This window comes from Schistocerca nitens, chromosome 3, assembly GCF_023898315.1.
Source record: "Schistocerca nitens isolate TAMUIC-IGC-003100 chromosome 3, iqSchNite1.1, whole genome shotgun sequence".
NCBI lineage: Eukaryota > Metazoa > Arthropoda > Insecta > Orthoptera > Acrididae > Schistocerca > Schistocerca nitens.
This window is the reverse complement of record NC_064616.1, coordinates 602,256,141-602,275,193: the sequence shown is the minus strand read 5'-3', so window position 1 is coordinate 602,275,193 and position 19,053 is coordinate 602,256,141. Positions and strand designations below refer to the sequence as shown.

The 19,053-nt window shown below is 39.1% G+C and overlaps 1 protein-coding gene across 2 annotated transcripts in view; it reads right to left on the bottom strand.

Annotated features, from left to right (window-relative positions):
• The window catches only part of LOC126248532 (probable cytochrome P450 CYP44), a 256,791-nt gene that overhangs the window by 140,465 nt on the left and 97,273 nt on the right, over window positions 1–19,053 (bottom strand). For both annotated transcript variants that reach the window (XM_049949589.1, XM_049949590.1), the window contains exon 5: window positions 17,884–18,082. In XM_049949589.1, the coding sequence (XP_049805546.1) occupies window positions 17,884–18,082 (199 nt within the window). The remainder of the gene's footprint in view (window positions 1–17,883; window positions 18,083–19,053) is intronic.

Here is a 19,053-nt window from a genome sequence, read left to right as displayed (position 1 = left end):
TGCATACATGCACGGTGCCTGCGTCTGGGTGTGCTTGTTTATTTGGAGCCTAGGGTGGAGCCAGGGGAGTCACTATAGGCCACAGGGGGCATCAGCTGTTTGACATCAAGGCCAGTCGTAAACTCCCAAATCACCACTCAACAAGCTCCAGCCATGACTGCATTTGCAAACAGTGCCCTCACTGCTGCCTCTGAGCTGTGGTCCTGACTCACCAACATTTATCCATCGTGCTGCTAGCCATCATTCTACTCCATCCACTTCACAGTGCAACCTGTGCCCCATTGACTCGCTCATAAGCAAACAACTAAGTGGGCCACAGTTTGAGAGCCCATGGAAATGGAGCCACTCCCACTGCCCATACCTCTTCTGGTCCCAGTATTACCAGTGCAGCACTCTGCCATAGGTGCACTGCCAACTCCCAACTCCACTGGCCCCCAAAGTGCCCAGACAGGTCATCTGATTTGGCTAGTCCAGATGAGGTCATGACACTTGATTCCATGGCAGGGAGTTCTGCCATGCTTCCCAGCCTCCCTACCTGGCCGTGGCACAAACCTGGTCTTATTGGCCCTTCGTGCCTATTTTAGGGGGGAGGGATTTATTACGGTATATTAATAATCAATCACACCTAAGCCAGCCAGCTACCAAGAGAGACAAATTCCAACAATCAGGAATATATAAACTTGAATGTCAAAGTTGTGATGCAGTATACATAGGCATGACATGCAGGAATTTTCAAACAAGATACAAAGAACATATCAGATGTTGGAAGTATGAAACAAACCATTCCACATTTGCAGAGCATTTAAAACACTACAACCATCATCCTACAAATATGGAACAAGAAATGAAAATAATGAGAATAAGCAACCATGACAAACATCTTATACAAATGCAAGAAAACTTCCACATCCAGAAATCCATAGCAGAAAACAAACATATGATAAATGAACAAACACACATCAGCACAGGCTCCCTATTACACTTAGTAAAGGAAATGATAACATAAAAAAAACTCTTCCCCACATCATCTGGAGACACACACACACACACACACACACACACACACACACACACACACACACACGCACACGCAAATGCATACACGAACAGACCGCAAATACTTCAATAGTTACACTCATAAGTTTGGCAATAACATTCGATCTTTGGCAAAAACATTTGACAGTCGGCAACAGAAACCAAAACATTGCTTTAAAACAAGCGTTCAGTGCATAGTGTTGTGGAATGGGGGAAAAAAGACCGCAAATTGGCATTCATAAAAAGAAGAACAACACCAGAAATGCAACAGGAGCGTAATATGTAGGAAATTGTCCACGCAACCTGTAAGTACAGTTCAAAACATTACTACTTAATAGGAAATACCAACCACCAGAACTGTTTATAACCTATAGGCACAATGACAAAAATGTAAATAAAATAGCTAACATATGTACATATTCCAGGCCACTGATGATGCCTTGCAGAAAATAAAGGCAAAACGTGTATGGCACTAAAATTGTGTTTTATTCAGTTGCTGTCAGACGGTCCATAAGTAAAAATTATTAATATACCGTAATATTACACGCAACTGAGGAAGACAGGACTATGAAAGTTGAAGGGAGGGATTTAGTACATCCTTATACAGTGTGTATCAATAGCAATGGGGGCATCTGGCTATGACAACTGCCACCTGTAACTACACGGGGCAACACCAGTGTATCATGTGGGACATGCCTCCCACAGCAGCAGGGCAGCTGGCTAGCCATTCTCCTATTTTGCTGTCCTGTATGAAGTTCTTAGTTTTCACCATACCATTGTGACAACAACCACCCTGCACAGTTTCTGGACTGTCTTGGTTTCATTATTGGTTTACATTCAGTGTGAAGCTTACGACAAGTATTGCTCCATTTATGGTTTATGCTTTCACATTGAACATGGACAAAAAACAAAGCTGCTACTTGTAGGGGCAACAGTGGCTCTATCCTGACTGGGCAACATGTTGAACTGAGCTTGCATGACAGATATAGGTCTGTCATTCCATCCTGCTTCATCTCTATATCAGAGTTCAGCAATTTAGTGGGTGACAAGTGGTGGCCCGCCAGTCTCTTGATAATCCGTGACCAGATGTTTACAGTGAGTGAGAGATCTGGAGAATGTGCTTTCCAGGTTATCAGGCAATGACCTCTGTAAAGAGGTATCTCAGGACAGCTAGTTCAACATGTGGTCTTGTGTTTTAATGTTGAAAGATAACATCACTGTGTCCTCAAAGATAGAGCACAGCCACAGGTCTTAACATGTCAGAAATGTAATTTATGCTGTCCAAATTACTGGCTTTGCAAATCAGAAGTGATCATGTTGTGTGCCCAGTGAGACCCCATGCTGCCACGCCAGGTGCTGGGTGTGTATGATAATGGCAAATGGAATCTGGCAATATTCTTTTTCCCTCGAGCCTCCACACACAGAAATGTCCACCATGATGATGCTCACAGAAGTAGAACTCATCTGACAAGATGATGAGATGCCATTCCTGTGTCCAGTGTTATCATCGGGTGCATCATTGTTGGCACCAACATTTACATACATACTCTGCAATCCACTGTATGGTGTGTGGCAGAGGGTACATTGTACCACTGTGAGTCATTTTCCATCCCTCACAAATAGGGTAAGGGAAAAACAGCTATCTATACGCCTCCATAAGAGCCATAATTTCTCTTATCTTATGTACATGGTCTTTATGCAAAATGTACATTGGTGGCAGTAACACTGTTCGGCAGACAGCTTCAAATTCCAGTTCTTTAAATTTTCTCAACAGTTTTCCTCAAAAAGAATGTTTCCTTCCCTCCAGGGATTCCCATTTGAGATCCCAAAGCATTTTCGTAACACTTGCATGTTGATTGAACCTACTGGTAACAAATATAACAGCCTGCCTCTGAATTGCTTCAATATTTTCCTTTAATCAGACCTGGTGGGAACCCCAAACACTCAAGCAGAACTCAACAATGGGCCACACTGGTGTTTTATATGTGATATCCTTTACAGATGAATCTCACTTTCATAAAACTCTCCCAGTAAACCAAAGATGACCATTCGCCTTCCCCACTACAATCTTTACATGCCATTCCATTCCATATCACATTCCAACGTTACACCCAGATATTTAATCAACCTGACTGTCTCAGGTAGCACCCTACTAATGTTTTATTTGAACATTACTGGATTGTTTTTCACACTTATCTGCATTAACTTGCATTGTTTCTACATTTAGAGCTAGCTTCCATTCATCATGGAAACTAGACATCTTTTCTAACTCATCTTATATCATCCCACAGTCACTCAATGATGACAAATTCCCATGCACCACAGCATCGTCAGCAAACAGCCACAGATTGGTGCTCACCCTGTCCATCTGATCATTTATACAGAGAACAATAGTGGTCCTATCACACTTCCCTGGGGCACTCCTGAAAATAACAATGTCTCTGATGAACACTCATCATTAAGAACAATGTCCTGGGTCCTATTACTTAAGAAGTTTTCAAGCTACTCACATATCTGGGAACCTATTCTGTACACTCATATCTCTGTTAACAGTCTGCAGTGGGGCACCATGTCTAACACTTTTCGGAAATCTAGGAAAATGGAATCTGCCTGTGCCATTCATCCATAGTTCACAGGATATCATGTGAAAAAATGGCAAGCTGAGTTTTACATTAGCAATAGTTTCTAAAACCATGCTGATTTGTGAACAGAAGATTTTCCATCTCAAGGATTTATTACATTCAAACTTTAACTATATTCAAGAATTCTGCAGCAAACCAAGGTTAAGGACAATGATCTGTAATTTTGCAGACTAGTTTTTTTACCCTGCACTTTTTTCCAGACACTTGGGGCTTTGCATTGGGTGAGTTATTCAAGATAAATGTAAGCTAAGTAAGGGGCCAAAGCTGTAGAGCACTGTTTGTAAAACTGAATTCAGATTCAGTCCAGACCTGGCAACTTATTTGTTTCTGGCTCTTTCAGTCACTTCTCTATGTCAGGGACACCTATTACGTGAGACTGTATGATGGTCAAATGATGGGACATTTGTACCATCCTGCTGTGTGAATGATTTCTTAAACATAAAGTTTAAAACTTCAGCTTTACATTTTCTATCTTCTACTGCCATACCAGATTGGTCAACACGTATGCTGTGGCATCAAGAAAAGTTGCAACAATGTTCACCATGCTGACCATATGTGGTACTGCAGACACTGTTGCACTGTCCATGTGGATACTTATGTTGCTGCAAACAAGTCCATTTCCTGATTCAAGGTCTATGACCCAGTTGTGCAATTCTGCACAGCCAATCAAACTTGGGTGCTAGCTGTCAGATGCCACTGAGATCCTGCATTGCATAGAGTATGGCCCTTCTGAAGCCGTCATTTCCATAGTCACATGACAGCCATGGAATTCTAACAAACACGAACAGCAATATCACACTGTGATAAACCACAGTCTCAATATGCCCTGATCCTACCAAGTTGAATTCTGACATATGATTGTAGAGGTTTCTCTTTCTTACAAGGTGCACAGCACATTTTATCACAAACAAACAACATTCAAATTCAACTTCTGAATGAGAAACCCACTGAATAATCATTCCTTATGTACAGAATGTAGATGCTGCCCTCCTACTTTGTGATGTTCACTGAAAGGCTAATAATATGCATATCCAACTATTTAGTACACTTCATGCCAATTTTATGTTTGTTGCATTCTGTCTTCATGGTGTTGCAATTTTAATGTGCATTTTGTGTACAAGAGTACTGATGGTATAAAATTAACACACTTAACTGTACACGCAGTGAATCATCTGTTAAAAAAATAATTTTCTGTTTGTATTAAGGATTACAGAGAAATAGCAAAATCCTAAAATACAAAAATAACTTCCCCTTCTAACTATAATTATCATATTTTCTGATCATACTTTTATTTCATAGAAGTAGTTTCAACTGGGTGAGAAATATTAGAGTTTGTCCCATCAATGTTGAAATAACTGAAGTCATTAGTGCTGCCCCAGTTTGGGAAGTAGTGGGACGGGTTGAGCAGGAGTAGGACTAGGAAATAATTGTAGTCTGCTTAAAAATTCACCCTACCATTAAGATGAAGTGATTTAAGAAAAGCCCAAGTGGGCTGCAGTACCCAGACAATACAGGGTGAGTCACAAAGGACTTTCTAACTTTGGAATGATACAGAAATTTATTGATATAGCTTTCAGAATCGTTTGATGTGTCATTTTATAGCAGACAACCTCAAGTTTCACATACAAGTGTCAAGTGTCATTTCTAATATGGCAAACATCTCACCAGTATTCAGTTACTTCCCAAATGGTTCAAATGACTCTGGGTACTATGGGACTTAACATCTGAGGTCATCAGTCCCCTAGAACTTAGAACTACTTAAACCTAACTAACGTAAGGACATCACACACTTCCATGCCTGAGGCAGGATTCGAACCTGTGACCGTAGCAGTCATGCGGTTCCAGACTGAAGTGCCTAGAACTGCTCGGACACTGCGGCCGGCAATTTATTCCCACACTCATTGCAGTAAATCAGGTGTAACATGTGCAACTGCAGCATAGATTGAATGTTTCAGGTCAACTAAATTGTTTGGTATGGGATGACCAAACACACAGTCTTTAATGAAGCCTCAAAGAACGAAATCCAGTGTTGTCAAGTCTTGGGAGTACGGTTACCATTCGACTGGCCCTTCATGGCCAATCCACCAACCTTGGAAGCAATTATCAAGGAAATCTCGAACTTCCATGAGGAAATGAGGTGGTGAGTAAATTGGAAGCCTACTTGGAGATTCTTTAGTGTATCTGAAGTGAAATTTAGGCCAAATAGTTGTTGCAGAGTTCGCTTCATGAAACCGAAACACTCTGCACCAGTGAAAGTAACCGTTTTAACTGTACACTACACTGGCACTCTTGGCAGTGGAATGAGGTACTCATTAACTACATCAATTAAACTTCTCTCTCTCTCTCTCTCTCTCTCTCTCTCTCTCTCTCTCTCTCTCGTGTGTGTGTGTGTGTGTGTGTGTGTGTGTGTGTGTGTGTGTGTGTGGAGGGTGAGGGTAACACATTCATACATACATACATACATACATACATGCATGTATGCATGCTTGCTTTGAAGATCTGTTAGCCCCAAGGAATGATGTTATCCAAAAGCTTAGCAATTATTTCAGGATTTCAACTATCATTATTTGGCTTCCGCCTAAGACTATCCAGATCATTTGAAAAAGGGATCACACAGGAATCAGAGTTGGTAATTTTCTATATTTGTAGTACATGAAGTGCAGACCTCAAATATCAGTCACCCAAAGCTGATCGATGCAACTATCAAAAATTCCAAAGATAACTGACATTGAAGCACTCTGAGTGACTTTACTTCATTAATGATAGAACAATTTTTGACAGGCTACCTGGTTCTATCAGTAGTGCTCGAGACGGGTAATCACTGGATCACTGGATTGAGTCTTTTTATGGTTGTTGTAATAATAATAATAATAATAATAATACCCGTGGAGGTCCGGGAAAAGAATAGGCCTCCGTTATGTTCTGCCAGTCGTAAAAGGTGACGAAAAGAACAAACCACTAATAGGGCTAACCCCCCTTTTAGTGTGATTAGTTGGTTCAGGACAGAACTAATGAAGCTTCAGACAAGCGCTGTCATGGTCGGGGACGACGCTTGAACCCTATGCCCGTCCACAATGGTAATGACACTGCTAGCCACACGGAAAATGATTTAAATCCAAATAGAGGTGTTTTGCAGGATATGCTTCCTCCAACCACTCTAGAAGGAAAACAAAGACAGAGGATGAGATGGTCAGATGAAGTTAACTGACACCTCATGTTCTGTTATTACCAAGCAACAAACTTAGGAACCAACACAACTGGATGCAGATCACAAGTATACACAACATTTATTACCAGATACTCAGAATTAAAATTTTTAACAGAACAACGACTAGCTGATCAGATCTGTGTAATAATCAAAAATAACAGGATACCAGTCAGAATTAGAAAACATCAAACAACAAGCACAACAAATACTAGAACAAAATAATGTGCAATCAGAAGAAAAAGAAAATACAGTAATGGACTCAAACATCCCAGAGCAAACAAACAAAGAACAACACGCATCAATTAAACAATCAGAGGAAAACAAAATCTTAAGACAGCCACCAGAACAAGCACAAACAGAACATGAAGTGAAACACATGTTAGATATAGAAGAAAATTTTCAGCTGAGATATATAGAATACAAAGACACAAACACAGACATTAGTCCATTCTTGCATAGAACACCAAATAACCCACAATTCGAAACAACAATAACAACTATCAACACAATCATACACAACAAAATAAATGAAAATACAACTATGGAAGAGTTACAACTACTGATTTATATAGGAGCACTCACTACACTAAATATACACACTAGGCAGAGATCAGAACCAACCAAGACGTAGAAGAAACCTGCAAAACCAGCATGGCAACACAGGCTACAGATCAGAATAGAAAAACTGAGAAAAGACATCGGACAGCTAACACAATTTGTAAGAAATGAAATATCAGACAAAAAACGAAAAAGTTTAGGTAAAAGCTCACAACAAGAAGCGATAGAGCAGTTAGATGAAAATAAGCAGAAATTACAAGCATTGGCCAAACGACTTAGAAGATACAAAAAAAGTGAAAATAGAAGGAAACAAAACCAAACTTTCAATACAAACCAAAAGAAATTTTACCAGACAATAGATAACACACACATTAAAATAGACAATCCACCAAACATAACAGACATGGAACACTTCTGGAGCAACATATGGTCAAACCCGGTACAACATAACAGGCATGCACGGTGGATACAAGCAGAAACGGACACATACAAGATGATACCACAAATGCCTGAAGTGATAATTTTGCAACATGAAGTCACCCAAGCAATTAATTCTACTCACAATTGGAAAGCCCCTGGAAAGTATAAAATAGCAAATTTCTGGCTAAAGAAGTTCACCTCAACACATTCACATCTAACTAAATTATTTAACAGCTACATTGCAGACCCATACCCATTCCCTGATACACTTACACATGGAATAACTTATCTGAAACCTAAAGATCAAGCAGACACACCAAACCCAGCTAAGTATCACCCCATAACATGCCTCCCAGCAATATACAAAATATTAACTTCAGTCATTAAACAGAAATTAATGACACATACAACACAGAAGAAAATTATAAATGAGGAACAAAAAGGCTATTGCAAAGGAGCACGAGGATGTAAAGAGCAACTGATAATAGATGCAGAGGTGACATACCAAGCTAAAACTAAACAAAGGTTGCTACACTACGCATACATTGACTACCAAAAAGCATTTGATAGTGTACCCCACTCATGGTTACTAAAAATATTGGAAATATACAAAGTACATCCTAAATTGATACAGTTCCTTAACATAGTAATGAAAAATTGGAAAACCACACTTAATATCCAAACAAATTCAAATAATATCACATCACAGCCAATACAGATTAAGCGTGGAATATATCAAGGAGACTCATTAAGTCCTTTCTGGTTCTGCCTTGCTCTGAACCCACTATCCAACAAGCTAAATAATACAAATTATGGATACAATATTATTGGAACATACCAACACAAAATCACACATTTGCTATACATGGATGATCTAAAACTACTGGCAGCAACAAATCAACAACTCAACCAATTACTAAAGATAACAGAAGTATTCAGCAATGAAATAAATATGGCTTTTGGAACAGACAAATGTAAGAAAAATAGCATAGTCAAGGGAAAACACACTAAACAAGAAGATTACATATTGGATAACCACAGCGACTGCATAGAAGCAATGGAAAAAACAGATGCCTATAAATATCTAGGATACAGACAAAAAAATAGGTATAGATAATATAAATATTAAATAAGAACTAAAAGAAAAATATAGACAAAGACTAACAAAAATACTGAAAACAGAACTGACAGCAAGAAACAAGACAAAAGCTATAAATACTTATGCCATACCAATATTGACCTACTCATTTGGAGTAGTGAAATGGAGTAACACAGACGTAGAAGCACTCAATACACTTACAAGATCACAATGCCACAAATATAGAATACATCACATACATTCAGCAACAGAAAGATTCACATTAAGCAGAAAGGAAGGAGGAAGGGGATTTATCGACATAAAAAACCTACATTATGGACAGGTAGACAATTTAAGAAAATTCTTTATAGAACAAGCAGAAACTAGCAAAATACACAAAGCAATCACTCATATAAATACATCAGCTACACCACTACAATTTCATAACCACTTCTACAACCCTTTAGATCACATAACATCAACAGATACGAAGAAAATAAATTGGAAAAAGAAAACACTACATGGCAAGCACCCGTATCATCTAACACAGCCACACATAGATCAAGACGCATCCAACACATGGCTAAGAAAAGGTAATATGTACAGTGAGATGGAAGGATTCATGATTGCAATACAGGATCAAACAATAAACACCAGATATTACAGCAAGCATATTATTAAAGATCCAAATAACACAACAGATAAATGCAGACTTTGCAAACAACAAATAGAAACAGTAGATCACATCACAAGCAGATGTACAATACTAGCAAATACAGAATACCCCAGAAGACATGACAATGTAGCAAAAATAATACATTAACAACTTGCCATACAACATAAACTAATAAAACAACACGTTCCCACATACAAGTATGCACCACAAAATGTACTGGAGAATGATGAATACAAATTATACTGTAACAGAACCATTATAACAGATAAAACAACACCACATAACAAACCTGACATCATACTCACCAACAAAAAGAAGAAATTAACACAACTAATCGAAATATCCATACCCAATATAACAAATATACAGAAGAAAACAGGAGGAAAATTTGAAAAATACATCCAACTGGCTGAGGAAGTCAAGGACATGTGGCATCAGGATAAAGTTGACATTATACCGATTATACTATCAACTACAGGAGTCATACCACACAATATCCAACAGTACATCAAAGCAATACAGCTACATCCAAACTTATATATACAACTACAGAAATCCGTAATTATTGATACCTGTTCAATTACCCGAAAGTTCCTAAATGCAATGTAACATATACCGTACAGTTAAAGGAAGTCACGCTTGATCAAGGTCCGCATCACTTTCCATTTTTAACCAGACATAACGTCTGAGAAATAATAATAATAATAATAATAATTATTATTATTATTAAATTCAAATACCTACGTCATTCAAGTATAAAATTTATCAAACATATGATAACTAACAAATGTCTAAAATATTTTTTTATCAAAATATAATTAACTCCTTCTTTATTACAAACTTTTTTTTTCGTGTAAAGTTTGTAGTGTATAATGGAACTGCTGCTACCAGCATTGCTCATTCAGCAATTACCTCTGATGGTGTTGGTTTGACAAGATTATTTTCTATGATGATTTGCTAGTAATACAAAAGGGTATCTCTTATTCATAATCTTGAAGCTTCACTAAAACTTCACTGCATAAGGACTCTTCAACATCATCAACTTGTGCTGTTGAAAAACCAGGAAAATTGAAATTGTCCATGTTTGATATTACAGTCTATCTCTCTCTCTCTCTCTCTCTCTCTCTCTCTCCCCCTAATTTTTTTCCCTCATCATATTACAAGGTTTTCATGTACAACACCACAAAACACTGTCTTATGCTACTTCAGCAATGAACGGTGAAATGCTACTACAGCCACAGCTGTCCTTTATAAAAAAAAATACTGTAGTACTTCCAACCACTGTGGAATTTGCAGACAGCAGCTGTTGCCTGCTCCACACATAATTGTTCTAGTGAAAGCATCAGACCAGTGGGCTGGATCTCAAGTTTGGCAACTGTCACCAACTAATAGTAGCATGTGCACTGCAGGGTTTGTGAACACACGCAAATAATAACTACTGTTAACTCTCTTCATAAAGAGGCACTCAAATCACATTCAGTTTCCATAAAAAATGTTACTTATACATTTGTTATGAATTTTGTATATAAATGACGTAGTTATTGAAATTGCATTAAAAAAACCAAAGCAATTCTCAAACCAGTAGTTACCATTCTCTGAGCCTACTGATTGAGCCACATGGCCCATTGAAACTTGTTCTACCATTCTACCATTAGTGAATCAAAGTCACTCAGAGAACTTTTAAGTCAATTTTCTCAAGAATGGTTGGTTGTTGTATCAACTGCTTGGGGCAATTGATGTTTGAGTTCTGAACTTCACATAAAACAAATATAAAAATTTACAAAAATCCTATTGCCATGTGCTCTTCTTGTAAGCTATTAACTTCTGTAGGTGATGATCAACAACTGTGATAAGTTTTCTGAAGTTAATGATGCACTCTTTGTTTTACAGCCAGTTTCAATCTCACGATTTGTCCACCATCAGGTATCTATGTAAAAAGTAGAGCAAGGAAAGTATGAAAAATGTATACGCAAGAATGAGGCAATGGCCTGTGGTAAGTACTTAAACAGATAATGACATTAACTGTGCTTCAGTTCCTCATATAAGGCTTCGGCCAGAGTTGATAAAATTGTAAATATCCCAGCCAAACCATTCATTTATAAATGACATTAAAATAACTGTGTATAATTGAAACAGTACAAATTATGTACCTAAGTTGTTATGGTGTAAAGTCAAGTATCGGCATGCCAGTTGGAAACGAGAGAGGAGAGAGGGCTATGAAGAACATGTCAGCCAATTGCACACTAAACAACCCTTCTCCAGGACAACAACATGATGGCAGTGACCTCTATGTGAAGAGGGCATAGGCGCCAAGCTGACTGGCCGTGGTCCACTTCTACAGCAGCATCCAGATTATGCACTTCAAGACCAGTGACTTAGGAGTTGTGTATACTGAAGACGTTTCTTATTTGCGTGTTACCATTTGCTTGCTACATTTCTGTGTTATTGTCAAAGTTAAGTATTATCATTGTTCATTTCATAATAAAACTCATTAATATGATTTGCTTGAATTGTTTGTCTAGTGATCCAAGAAAGGAGGTTTCCTATATTCCCATCTTTGATGACGAGGCAGGATTCAACATTGATGGTGAGTAAGAAGAACCCCATGCCTAGCTGCCACAAATTTTTGATTTTTCATGGGCTATTGTGTTTTGCTGGTGCCTTAATTCTACATTGTCTTTTCTTTGCAGGGGTGTGTTTACTTGCCTTAATGGTGTTTCTTATAGTATTTTTGCTAATCAGTGTTTTCAGGTGGGCATTGCAGAACTCTTCTTTGCTTTTGTGCTTAATTTTATTGCCTGCCTTGTCTGTTTATTGCAATGAGCAACCCAACTCACCCACCCCCTCCTCAGACATCTCAGTTGCAAGTGAAAGATGCAACGCAGCTAACAAGACGTTTCAGTTTCAGACCCAACAAATTGCATCTCTACTCAATACGGTACAGCAGTTACTGCCGAATGCTGCGCACATGACAGAACAAGCAACACCTACTGTAGCTCCAAGGGCCATACCACCTTTTCACCAGTTTCACGTGACGAGGAATGTCTTGAATGGTTGCAACAGTCTGAAGCTTATGTAATTGCTCACAATGTACCAGGCACTGTGAAAACACATTAACTCTGTCAACAGTAGGAGGTGCAGTGTTCTGCCTCATTCAGAAACTATTCCCTAATGCAAATCTGAGTGAACTTTCCTATGAGCAGGTTGTAGCTTCGCTAACTATTATGACCACCAAGTGAATGTAGTAGCAGCTAGGTACCAAATCTTAGGTTGCAAGAAAAGGCCAGAACAATCTTATCATGAGTGGGTAACTGATTTACAGGATATGATGAGGAAATACAAATTCAAATGTGCTTGTGGTACTTTTCAGATGTTATGTTGTGTAATGCAATCGTGTACAATGTAACTGATGTCAAGCTTAAAGAACAGATTTTGAAAAGTCAGAAACATCATTCCAGCATGTAGTGCAAATACTGGATCAGTACAATTCAGGTGCCATGTCAGCCGATAAATTTGAGTAGCCTCCAACTTGTGGGGTTGAATCGTACCTTACTCGTGACTGGCCCATTAGGCAGTGACAGCATGCACGTGCCATGCCTTGTCAACAGTTCTCGACGCTGCGTAAACAGCTCTACAGCAACAGAATTAAGTCATGTCCTCAGTGCTATTCACAGCACAAATGCCAAAACTGCCTATCCCAAGAAGCACAGTGTTATGCTTGTGGCAAGAAAGGTCACGTACAATGTGTATGTTTGCAACAGCAGAAACATAAGAATTCTGTCCATTCACAAAAATCAAGTCACAAGGCTTATGTAATTGATGCAGTGTATTGAAAGCCTACTGCAAGCAAATCCAGCAAGTGAACAGTTTCTTCAGTGCTATTACAGTGCAACATACTTTGTGTTCATTTGCATATTAGTGGAAAATGTGTGAAATTTCAGTTGGACATGGGTGCCTCTGTTACATTGCTGAATCGTAACACATATGAACTGTTAGGTTCCCCACATCTGTCTAAAACTAGCATGCACCTGACGGCTTATAATGGACAAGACATTACTGTTCTTGGAAAATATACTTTGCCTGCCATGTATCACTTGCATACATGAACTGTGACATTTACTGTGCTACAATCATGTGATTGTGAGAACACAATTGGCCTTGATTCGTTTGTTTTGTTTGACTTTAAAATTCAGGACAATGTATTGTCAGTGACTGCATTCAATGCTAAAGACAGTGTAGCTACCTTGCTAAAAGAATTCCCTGAACTATTTTCTGAAGGTTTAGGCAAGACTAACAATTTTGTTGCACATATTACTAAGAAAGACAATGCTCAGCCAAAGTTTTGATGGGCCAGAACTGTTCCCATTGCATTACGGGACAAAGTCACTGCTGAACTTAAAGAATTGCAAGACAGTGGAGCTATTGTGCCAATACAAGCTAGTCAGTGGGCAAGTCCACTAGTTTTGCTTCCCAAATCTTCAGGTTTCGTTCATCTCTGTGTTGACTTTAAGTCTACAGTCAACCCACAAACTGTGATTGATACTTATCCATTGCCACGCCCAGAGGATCCATGAAAAACTTAGGTGCTGGTCGCTACTTTTCAAAAATTGATTTATGTGACGCATATCTTCAAATACCACTAGATGAATAATCTCAAAAATTGTGTGTTGTGAACACTCATTTGGGCTTGTTTAAATGTTTGCATTTGCCTTTTGGCAGTGTTTCTGCACCCACCATTTTGCAACGGCTGACTGCTGAAGTATCAAGCTGTTCAAAGTATTTGGATGATATTGTCATAGCAGATCATACACATGAAGAACACATTGCAAATTCACGTGCTTTGTTTTGTGTGTTATCTGATGCAGGACTAAAGTGTAGACTGGATAAGTGTGATATTTTAAAACCTGAGTTGCAGTATCATGGTCGTGTCATAAACAGTCAAGATGTACATCCTCTTCAGTCACATTTGTTAACCATATGTGACTTGCCAATTCCTCGCAATGTCACAGAATTGCAGTCAGTCTTAGGGAAAATGAACTATTTTATTCGGTACATACTGAATGCTGCACAAATTGCCACTCCATTGCATCATTTGCATTACAAGAATGTCCCCTTTGTTTGGACAGATGAGTGCCAAGAAGCTTTTCAAAAACATAAAGATGCATTGGTTAGTGATCAATGCATGGTTCACTTTGATTCTCACAAACCAGTTGTGTTGCACGTTAATGCTTCCTCTTATGGAGTTGGTGCAGTGCTTTCACACAGATTCGGAGATAGAGACAGTCCCATTGCTTTCACATCAAAAGTGTTGTCCCAAGCTCAGTGTAACTATTCACAAATAGAGTAAGAGGCGCTGGCTATTGTGTATGTTGTCACCAAATTCCACCACTATTTGTATGGCAGAAAATTCTACTTAGTAACGGATCACAAGCCATTTCCGTCATGTTTCATCCTCTTGTTGTCACATTGATGCTCAGTATTCTGAATTGTTTCAATTCTTTCCTCTGAACTATAGGAAAATTGAACAGGCCACAGAAGCTGATTCAGATTTCAATATTTTGCTAAAATATATTCGCACATCTTGGCCTCACTCATTGCATAGCATAAAGAACTCTGTCATGCACTGATACTTTGCACATCAGCATAGCCTCGCTATAAAGAAAGGAGTGAGTCTTGTCCAAACTGACAGTGGACAGTCACATGTGTTGATCCCCAAAGCTTTGCAAATAGAAGTGTTGTAGTTACTTCACCAAGGCCACTGGGGGATTGTTTGTACGAAACAGTTAGCGTGTCGACACTGTACTTGGCAGGATATGGACACCCAAAGAGAACAGATGACGTCAGTGTCACACATGTGTGCAAAATCAGTCTGCTCCACAACAAAAGTTCACTGCTTGGCCTAAGTCACAATCACCATGGCAACGTGTGCATATAGACTTTGCGGGACCTTTTAGGAACACTCGTTGGTTGATTGTGGTAGACGCATATAGCAGGTTTCCTTTTGCTGTGCCAATGAACTTGACAACATCACTTAGCACAATTCAGGTGTTATCCTCTATTTTTTGCCTCAAAGGTTTGCCTGAAATCATAGTGCTGGACAACAGCCCTCAGTTTACATCAAATAAATTTGAAACATTCTGTGAATGCAATGGCATACAATATCTAACCAGTGCACCATTCCACCCACAGTCAAACGGCGAAGCAGAATGTTTTGTCAGAACGTTCAGCAGATGGCCAAACCTCACACCGCACACACAAGGGATCATGCATTGCAACTGTCTCTTGCCTCCTATTGTTCACATCCATGAGATGGACCATTGCCAATTGAATTGCTTCATGGCCACCACCGCGCAACACTGCTCCACCCTCCTCAGCATACACTGCTGAAGTGAGGTCACAAGTATTGCTTCGTGCTGCATGATATTGTGTATCTCAATGTTTTTAGTGGCAGCAGACAGTGGGCACGTGGTAAGATCGTTCGTCAACTTCACCCAGGCATGTATCACATTTTAGGCTCATTCAGATTGCAGCACCGACATCACAATCAAAGTCATCACTGACATGTGCATGGTGAATTTCCATATCTCTTCCCCCAGATTCAAGGATTCCATGGACAACATGGCAACAGGAGCTGCCAGAGGGTGTCATCACGAGGCTGCGGGACAACCCCATGAAGACGGAGCCTTCATCTACTCTGCCTCCTATTGTCCTACCAATGGATCTGGACCCACTGCCGCCACACCAGCCAATGCCTTTTACATCTTGTTATGGGCCTCAGGAGGTGGATGCGTACCCTTCTGGTCATTTACCGGGGTATGTTTCTGCCACAGCAAAGACTGGATGGTGGGGAATAACTGGAAGCCTGATGTTCCCAGCAGCACAGCTTCCAGTCCCTCAGAGGAGGAGGAGGAGGAGGAGGAGGAGGAGCAGGAGGAGGAGATTAGTGTTTAACATCCCATCGACAATGAGGTCATTAGAGATGGAGCACAAGCTCAGATTAGGGAAGGACTGGGAAGGAAATCGGCTGTGCCCTTTCAAAGGAACCATCCTGGCATTTGTCTGAAACAATTTAGTGAAGTCACGGAAAACCTAAATCAGGATGGCTGGAGACAGGTTTGAACCGTCGTCCTCCCGAATGCGAGTCCAGTGTGCTAACCACTGCGCCACCTTGCTCGGTGGTCCCTCAGAGCATCCACACTATACTACGATGGTCCATCACTTTTTGGGTGGGGGGAGGAATTTACCGCATAAAGTCAAGCACCACCACGCCAGTTGGAAATGAGAGAACAGAGAGGGCTGTGAAGAAGACGTCAGCCAATTGCACTCTGATCGACACCTCTCCAGGATGACAATGCGATGGCAATGACCTCTATGTGAAGAGGACATAACCGCCATGCTGGCTGGCCGCAGCCCACTTCTACACCAGCATCCAAAGTAGGCTCTTCTAGACCAGGGACTTAGGAATTGTATATACTGAAGAGATTTATTTACATGTCACCCTTTGCTTGCAACACTTATGTGTTATTGTCAAATTTAAGTATTGTCATTGTCATTTCATAATAAAACTCATGAATATGATTTGCTTGGCAACAGATGGTTGGCATAAGGCAAGATCATTTGTCAATTTCGTGCAGGTAAGTATCTCATTTTAGGCCCATTCAGATTGCAGTGCTAACATCACAATCAAAGTCACCACTGACATGTGTATGGTGATCCTTCTGCATCTCTGTTTATCCAGCGAGCCGAGAAAGCAGGTTTCCTAGACTCCCATCTTTGATGACCAGGCAGGATTCGACATAAGTATCCTGGGATAATTCCCGATGTGTTTCCTTAAATTTTATTTTGACTTATTTATAACTATATCAGCTATGTCTGAAAACATATGTGGACAAATAAAGTACAGCTGATAGAAATCTTTTTAAGTAATTACTGCATACTGTGGCTTTATCGCATACATATACACACTGTCCATATCTTTTTACTTTTTGCACATATTCCTTATTATGGCAGAATTGCACAAGGAAACTAGTTGTTAAGTACAGTCTGGTGGACAGACTGTGCAGCACAAAATTCAGAAAATTTCTAATTTGTAACTGAAACTGCAACAAAAGTGGTAAAACTGTATCATTTTTTACAGTTAACTATCTATTACTTTGACTATCCTACATGACTTCATCGAAACAAACAGAAATTAAGAGATTTGAAGAAATTCGAGCAAAAAAAAAAAAAATTGTCACTTAGCAGCAGCAAAATACTGAAAGTTTACCTGTAAATAAAGTTTTCTGCCTCTGTTATCCTCTTCCACTTTGGAGTATGAAAATATTTGTATATGGGGAGTGAAAATTTTAGAATGGCTGACAACTGAAACACTTCTTTGTTGGCATCAATTATTTTCTGTGCCACTTTCTCCATTTCCCCGCCATATAGGCAACCTAGTCTCCTTCCAAAACAGATTGCTCCAGCAGCTAAACATAAGTTATTTTCATGTTATAATTAATACAAAGTGGTTTAAATTGAGAAAAAGGTACAATATTGATCCACTTTAGTAAGGATGTTTAAAACATGAAAATATGAATCAGTGGAAAAATAAACCAATTGCACACAACTAAGCTTTCATTATCAATAACAAACACAAAAAGTACAATAACACAAACATATACATTCACATCTGCACCCTGCAAGCTACTGTATAGTGTGTGTTGAAGGATAAATAGTACACAACAATGATTTTACTTTGCCCTATTCAATTTACAGATGATAAATGGAAAGAATTACTGTTGACATCGCACAGCATAGATCTGAACTTTTTCTAATTTTAAAATTGTGGTCATTATGCAAGATGCACATTGCAGGAAGTAATATTTCTTGACTCATTCTGGAACATGGGCTTTGAGGAATCCTTTATGTTACCTTTGCTTTCAGTATGTCATTATGAATGACATACTGACTTATACCTGTTAGGAAGTTTAGGTGATGGTGTGCAGATGTATTAGAAGTTTTATGGAAGACATGAAGCATTCATTGACCTGAGCTCTGTTATCTACCGCATTCAGGATATCAAGAATGATCGAGAAAGGCTGTTTATAATGAAAAGGATAACTTCTTGTTTTTTTATATTATTCATTTACATGGAACAAAATGTTCCATGATCAGTTACTATACGGAAATGTATCTCTGAATCACAAAATCCAGATGTCAGTTACAATAACCAAACATAATCTGACACTTCAAAATAAACACACACAGAACAAGCAAAAGGATGGACTACAAAAAGGGAGTAATCTCACTGCAAGTGCTCAGCTCATTTTCAATACATTTTGAAACTGATGAGATGCGGATGGCTAATAAGTCTGTGTAATACATAGACAAGTGGAAGTTCCAACAGAAAAGCTGAATTAACCTCCTGAAAACAAATGCTGAAAGTATTCTAATGGAC